The sequence below is a fragment of the Hibiscus syriacus genome, unplaced genomic scaffold, assembly GCF_006381635.1.
Source record: "Hibiscus syriacus cultivar Baekdansim isolate YM2019G1 unplaced genomic scaffold, ASM638163v2 tig00020627_pilon, whole genome shotgun sequence".
Lineage (NCBI taxonomy): Eukaryota > Viridiplantae > Streptophyta > Magnoliopsida > Malvales > Malvaceae > Hibiscus > Hibiscus syriacus.
Window position 1 is genome coordinate 1 of NW_024062497.1, and position 8,218 is coordinate 8,218.

The 8,218-nt window shown below is 36.9% G+C and overlaps 1 protein-coding gene across 1 annotated transcript; it reads left to right on the plus strand.

The window, feature by feature from the left end:
* The first annotated feature begins 83 nt into the window (after positions 1–83).
* On the plus strand, positions 84–963 carry LOC120209852 (inositol-tetrakisphosphate 1-kinase 1-like). Its single transcript, XM_039208742.1, has 2 exons — positions 84–570; positions 648–963. Coding segments are annotated over exons 1-2 (426 nt in total). The 5' UTR covers positions 84–145; the 3' UTR covers positions 649–963.
* The last annotated feature ends 7,255 nt before the right edge of the window (positions 964–8,218 follow it).

The window sequence follows — 8,218 nt, forward strand, 5'->3', positions numbered from 1 at the left end:
TTAGTGAGAAATACAATAATTTATCCTTAAAAATATTTCACTCCTCACGTGCTCTCCATCGTGCTTCGAAGCTGGTAAATTTTCTTAGTTTGCTGCAGTCTCGTTTCCATTTTTCTCACCTTCCGAGCAGACCTTCGTCTGAAAGATGTCAAATGATCTTTCTTCAAAACCCCACCAAGTTGGCTATGCTTTAACTCCAAGAAAGGAGAAAACTTTCATCCTACCTTCCCTCCTTTCCCACGCCTCCCAGAATGGTGTTTCTTTAACGAAAATCGAACCCAGCAAACCTCTGATCCAACAAGGACCGTTCAATTGCATCCTCCACAAACTGTACGACTCCGACTGGAAACAAAATCTTCAAGACTTCGCTTCCCAAAACCCTAGCATCCCCATCATCGACTCCCCAGATTCAATCGAGATTCTCCACAGCAGAATCTCAATGCTTGAAACTGTTCCGAAACTGAAAATAAGCCACACCGGAGTCCCCAATCAGATTACCATCAATGAAGTCACGGATTGGGCTGGAAATCAACTTCTCGTCGATCGCAAAGCCGTTAGTCGCGGACTGTAGTGAGACATCGCAGAAAATGCATCTCGTTTTCGAAAAAGATGGGTTAAAGAACTTACCGCTTTCGTTTGTTTTACAGGAGTTTGTTAATCACAGTGGCGTCATATTTAAAGTGTACGTCACCGGAAAATATTCCCGGTGCGTGAAACGGAAGTCGTTGCCTGATATTTCGGAGGAGAGACTGGTAAATTCGAAAGGTTCGCTGCCGTTTTCACAGTTTTCAAATCGGTGATGAAGGATGTGGATTCAAAAAGACGGAAATGCCCTCGAAAAATTTAGTGGAGGAGTTGGTGGAAGGGTGGAAGGAAGAGTTGAGATTGAATTTGTTTAACTTCGATGTGATTAGGGATGTCAAAAACAAGGATAATTACATAGTCATTGATATCAATTATTTTTCGAGGTATGCGAAAATGCCATATTTCGAGTCCGTGATAACGGATTTTTTACTCGATGTGTGCTCGAAGAGATGAAATGTGGAAAAAACTGAGGATAGGAGGTACTTTGTTGAACCTTTGAAGCTCTAATAAGCTGACATTTTAGCATGCTTTGTATCTTCTTACACTGGTAATTGTAGTGCGTGGATTATTCCAATACTTGTTTTCTTTTACTTGACTCCAGTTTTGATTGCTTTTTACTTGACTCCACTTTTGATTGCTTTTTACTTGACTCCACTTTTGATTGTTGTGTCAAATGTGCATTTGTTACTGTTCTTGTTTGCAAATTGAGCTAAAGTTTTATGTAGAGGAGACAAATCTTGCTGTGCTATGTTATCATCTAGTTTCAGGTGTCTTGGATATAGTTACATGTCTACCATGGGATTTCTTCTATCATTTTATTTATGCCTTGAGGATTGTATTGTATACCGATATCTGAAAATGTATCGGATGTTGTAGGTACATTAGAGGAAATAAGTAGTTTAGTTAACATAGCCTTGGGTGATCGTTCGAATAATATAGGTACTTGTGTGATGGTGTGCTATTCTCTAATCTCCTCCCCTTAAGATTACAGTATTTGTTTGAATAACATAGCCATCAGTGATGGTTTCAGGAGTCTCGAATATAGTTACATGTCTACCATGGGATTTCTTCTATTTTTTATATACTCAGAGGTTCGTATTGTACCTATGTTCCAATATGTATTGGATGCCATAGGTACATTAGAGGGAATAAGTAGTTTTGTTAACATAGCCATGAATTACCGTTCAAATAACGTAGGAACTTGTGTGATAGTGCTATTCTATAATCTCCTTTCCATTTCCTAAAGATTATAGCATGCAAATGAGAATTATGGTTGTTGTTTAATTATTAGGTTTAACTCTGTGTTAGGCTCAATGTTAAAGATTTGCCATCTAAGCTTAAAGCGGATAATGGCATTTGGATAATGCCATAGGTACTTGGTAACCGGGAAACCTATGCACTCTTCTGAAGTTTTGAAGATTTTTTGAGAGCTTTACCCTGATCTTAATTTTCCTGAAATGTAAGACTATGGTATATGATTATATTACGCGTCACTGATGAATGTTGCACTGCACAACTTGCAACCTGCAATATACTCTATTGATGAACCAATTCATTTGTGCTCAAACTCGTTGCAGTTATTGGAGATTTAACCTGAAATATATATTGTTGGTGTGGTGTGTGATTGGTGATCCCATTTGGTCTCTTGTTCGAGTAATTGACTAATTGTTTTGGTCGTGAAAGATTGTCAGATAAGATTCATTTCGGCATTTCCAGCATTTCAGGTATCCCTCCTAGGCATTGAATTTACAGTAACATCCCAATTTAGGGGCTAAAAATATATTAATATAAAGTATCGAATTGAAGTCATAACGAGGGAAATTTTGAGGACCAAATTGTAACTTTTTAAAAGTGACATCTCAATTTTGGAACTTGTGGGAAATTTATAGACTTGAACCCGAATTATCCCATTTTTATTAGGCAGTGAAAAACGAACCCCCTCGGTAAAATTCCGAATTTTGAATTTCCCCTAAATATTAAACCCCAAAATCAACCTGTCACTTTCCTTCGCGTTTCTCCTTCCTCTAGTCGGGGTGCATGTCACCGCTCGTCCCAGTCGAAGGGTCGCGACTGTCCGACCAAGACCCCTAGGCCTGATTGTCAAAAGTCGTTGTCGTTTGTTGTGGAAAGCTCATCGAAGTTTCGTCGAGAAACCCTATCGCACGTCAGTTTTTCATCAATTCAGGCCAATCCGGCGATCGTCCCACCTCACCGCTATCACCAACGTGCTCCCCTACCTGTTTCGCTCAAAAATCGACTAGTGGGTCACGTCGTCGCTGTTGGTTTCGCCGATCACCAACGTGGGTAAGAGTTTCGGTCATTTTCTTTTAATTTCGATTGATTTTGGCTGGGTTTTGATATTTTTTTTATTTTAAAAGGTGAGTGCTTGAATAGAGAGTAATCGACTGAGTCAACTTGTTGACTTTGACTGAGTCAACCCATTGACAGTTGACCGTTGACTTTGATCGAAAAGACATTTTCTGAAAAGCCCTATTTTATATTTTTTGATGTTCTGAGTTCGAATCCGAAGTTCTTTTTGCCAAATTTTCACCCGGTAAGCCATTTTCAATGTTTTATCTTCGGATTCAAGTTGGTTTCTCATTTAAGTTCAGTTTCAAACGTAAATTCGGTTGCTTTGTATCCGAAGAATTATTGGACATTGAATTAAAGTTTGAGGGCGATCAAATGGAGTTTAAATGGTCGATCGATATGGCACAAAAATCAAGATAATAGTATGCTTTTCGGAACTCATTGATAAATGGTAAATGCATGAATGGAAATGATTGGTCCATTAGGTGTAGTTAACTATCATTGAACTCAGACAGAAATTGGAATAAAGAAGGAACATTGTGTAAGATTCTGACGGCTCGAAAAAGAAATAGGTAGATTGATTGGAAACAAATATCAGTTCAAAGATTTAATCAGTAAATCAATCAATCTCAAAACGCGTAAATTCTGATTAATCTCATTAAAGGTTAAATGTTGAGAATATTTGGATAAGAAATTACCAAAAATAGCACCATGAGATAAAATTACGAAAATGTCCTTGTATTGAAAAATAACCAAGACATTCCCTAGAGGTGAAATTAACCTCCTGTGAGCAAATGAGCAAAGTACTCTGAACTTTAATGAAACTAAAATACTTTCAAGCCTAAGTTATCCGAAGTAACGTCACTGACTGAATTGAATAAAATGATGATAATGCCCCTAAAGAGTAAAATAATCCAAAATATCTCTAAGCCTTGAAATAACTATTATATGACCAAATTGGACTGAAATGAAGTATTGTATGTATTCAAATTTTGAAAATTACGGAATTACTCTAGAAACTCCGAAGTGACCGGGATAGATTTAACTACTAAAAGAGCTAAGTACCCCGATGACCTTGAATTAAATGAATAACTTAGATAAGTCTGGAAATACTGATGATCTTATATGTTGTACCGTCCATAAGGGTTTTGAACAACGAATCAAGCACGTCGATATTTTTCTAATAACTTTACAATGTCGAATTGGAATAAAGACCATTGGAATACCTGTTCGTTTCTCTAAGATCAATTCTATGATTATTCTGAGGATGATCAATTCGACAAGAATTTTCTGTATTAAAAAGTGAATACTCTGGAAGTGCAACGATTTAACCGATTGTCAGGTATCATTGATGGGACTTGTATAGTTCGAGTTAGCTCGATGTTCTGATAAATCGACACAAATCATAAATGCCCTAAATCTTCGTTTCTCCCTTATCAGTTCAAATCACTAAGAATTCTCAAAGAACCTAATGCCCAAAATGCCTCTGATTTTCCTGAATAATTGAATCACTCATGTCATATCTGAAAACACAAGTAACTCAGATGCAAAGGATTCTGAATACCTTTTTGATTAACTAGTGCCTCTGAAAAATATATGAATACTATATGATCCTGATAAATCACGTTATGAATAACTGATGATTCTGTCAGCTAATGAACTCTTTCGATAGTGATTCTAATTTTTCTCATTCTATTGGTATACTAAAGTTCCGTATTTCTCTGCCCGATAAGATTATCAAGTACCTCCGAATAATATCTGGAACCTCTAGTGTGTTCCCTGATCACATATATATTTTATCTGATTTTACAAGTATGTTTATGTTATCTGAAATACAGTTTGACCTCTGATTTCTGCTATGAACTTTGATATATGTCCTGATCTATAATTTCATTTATAATATATGATATCTTCTCTGATTTCTGATATCTCTATTTACTGTCTGAAATTATTTTATATGGGGTACTCTAGTATGACTGAAGACACTGACAGGTTCAGTCACTATTGGTAATTCCTTGTATAGGTTCAACACAGACTAGTAATTCCTTATGGACCTAAGACGACTCTTGGGTGGGCTCTTGGGCCTAATGGGCCTAGTGGTAAGACCTTATTAACCCCAAGGCACACTCTTAAGGATAACACCACTACTATGTGCTTTTGGGTAAGACCATATGGACCTGAGGGCACTCCCCTCAGATGGGCACCTACGCTTTAGCTAGGATAAGACCTTATAGACCCAAGGTGTTCTCTTAGGTTGATACCTACGCTCTTTTGGGTCTAGGGTAAGTCCTTATGGATGCAGTTTTGGGGAACTACATATTGGCGTTCGGTTGGAGGATTTTACTATGGTTTTTGAAAAATACGTTTAAAACTGCTATTGTTTTAAAAAAACTTGTACATTTTCACTGGTTTTGTGGGAACATACTAGACACCCTATTCTAATCTCTTGAACCCAGTCATCTGAAACATTTCCTCTGAACTGAAAGCTTACTGTCTTTTACTATCAGAAATAACACTAGAACCTCAGCTCAGCATAAAAACCAATAGATGTCTGAATCAATAAGGAAACATATACTTATTTGTTATCTGCATGTTCCTCAGCATCATCTGGTAGTTCTGTATTACTGAGCTTTCCAAATCTCACTCTGTTACTCACCTTTTTAGGTTAGAAGGATTGAACCAGTGACACTATCGCCATTAGTAAAAGAGTTCCATCGGCGTTGCTTGCAGAGTACGGTGCATGTCATTAGGGGCATGTAGCTTGCATTTTGTTTTTATATCTGTGTATGGAATTTGTTTTATTTCTTAATATTGTTAAATGTTACTTTTGAATATATAATTTTTTATGATTTTAAGCGTTTAAACAAAAAGTTTTTTTTTGAGATTTTTACGGTGGGTTGCTCCGGTGGCCTTAATGTGACAACTCGGAGATCGGGTCACCCGCATTGACCCGTGAGTGTTACATTTACTCCATTAGAGGTAAGCTTAAAAGATACTATTGACGGCTTCAGGAAGAATAAGTTGTTGACTATGTGTTTCATGGTATGCTACCATACATTCATATTATGTTTGATCGTTTAGAATTGTTGTTGAATGCTTGTAGTATTCAGTGAAAACTTGCCACTTTGTTAGCATCATGACAATTTTGTTGTTCTTAGTACCCACCATGTTTCAAGATATTCTAACAAAAAAATAAAATGAGTGTTTTTTATTTTCAAAATATATTGCGAAAAAATCATGGAATTCATCATGCTGAGGTGATGAGTTCCAACGATCATATTTTTATTAAATAAAAAGTATTAAGTTACCCACACATTAGAAACATTAACTCCTACATTACATTAGAACATTAACTCCTACGTTACATTACAATACAATAGAAGCATGAAGTTACCCACACATCTTAGTCTTTATTGTTAGTTGACTCATCAAATGTTAAGTTAAGTTCTTAAATCTTCCATTAAGCTTATATATAAATAGTTCAAATTCTTGAAGTTCAGCTTATATATTCTCATATCCTTCAGAACATTTTGTTTTTGATATGGAAGGAGTTGCAACTTGCTTGTTATACTCAACAAATAAGTCAACATTACTCACCAAACTAGTAATGTATGTGTCAATCATTGTTCGAACTGCAACATCATTGTTCAGATAACCCATTGATGAATGTTGTGGAACCAAAGAGGTTGGAAACCTGAACTGTAGTAATGAAAATGTTGAATATTTAATAGCTCTAACCTTGTTTGAAATTGATGCTTCTGGTATCGTCGAGGCTGCTTCAGAAGGACAAGGTTTTTATATTGAGGGTAATGTCTGGGAGGTAACGATTTCATAGGTTCATGCATTGTATAATTTTCCTAGGGCTAGGCCCATTCACCAACACCATTTCAACCCAAAATACCTCACTATCAACATCCATTTGCAATGCATGACATTAACTACGATGCCATGAGGAATCCTGATATTCATGATATGCTAGATATTTGTGCAACTCATTGGGGTAACTCCGACGTCGGATCAACAGAGTTGATAGTTGAGTCCTTATTTAAAACTAAGAAGGATGCCCAACCAGAAGTCAATGAGTCTTATATCAAAGCCCATATAAATTTTTATGTGGTGGAGTCTGATCATAAGACATATTTCGTCAGGTTTATAAACCAAAATGTTGGAGAGCATTCATAATATGTTCCATATGTCCATGCTTATAAGATATCATTCCAACCTATCGCATGTCTTATATTTAGAACAAGTTGAGTTGAGCCTTGACATGACTTGTGAGGAGAAGACAATCAGAATTCTAGCCAAAGAAGTGAAAGAGCTGAGGAATAAGAGGATTCCCTTAGTAAAAGTACTTTGGAGGAATCATGGAGTCAAGTAAGACATGAAGCTTCAGCATCCTCATCTTTTCTATCCAGGTAAATTTCGAGGACAAAATTTCTTCTTAGGAGGAGAGAGTTCTAATGCCCTGAACCCCGAATTAATAGTCTAGGTCAAATCGAGACCCATTATTTGAGCCCAAAGGATTTATTATTTTAGTTTGGACCAAGTTTATTGTTTTTGGGATGAAATTTTGGCCCAAGAGTTAAGGATTTGTGATGAGAAAGTGGAGAATTAAAATGAGGAGGGACTAAAGATACAAATTACCGCATTTTATTTTTGAAACTGGAAATCCCTCTTCTTATTATAAGTATACGTAAACTACTCCCCTTATCTTCTCATCAAACTCTCTTCTCATTTCTTCCATCTTTTCTCTTTTCTCCTTCATTTCTTAAGCTGAGTTTTTATAACTCCGTAAAAATGCCATATGTAGGGCCTTTTAACTTAAGTTATTGATTGTCTAAAAGCCCATATAGGATCATATAGATGCATTTAGGAGCATATAGTTGTATGTGGTAGAAATATGTTTGTCGCGGCATTTTATTTTGTGTAATTGGTGTTGCGTTTTGGGGAAGGTGCATGTTTAGTGATATGCAGGATTTGAGAGCAAGGATAAGCAAAAGAGAAGTGTCGTGACATGATGAGACTGCCGAGCAGAATGCAAATGCCAAATCATATGTCATTTCAAAAGTGAACAAGATGAAAGAATATATTTTTAAGAGCCATATGTCCTTATCTTCACGTGCCCTCTACCACCAGTCACTCGAGATGAGACATCTTCCACCTGGGACGCCTAATGCTATCGGGACCATGCCCATCTGAAGCTGATTCTACCTAGACCATGCCCTGTTGCAGGATGATCCTGTCTGGTCCACGCCCGGTGTTTTGGAGGGGACCCCTGCCACAGCTACTCACTCCCTCATGTGAAGCAGACATGTTCGGGGGT

Excerpts from the sequence above, each read along its gene's own strand:
- LOC120209852 (XM_039208742.1), top strand. The coding sequence starts at position 146 with ATGTCAAATGATCTTTCTTCAAAACCCCACCAAGTTGGCTATGCTTTA.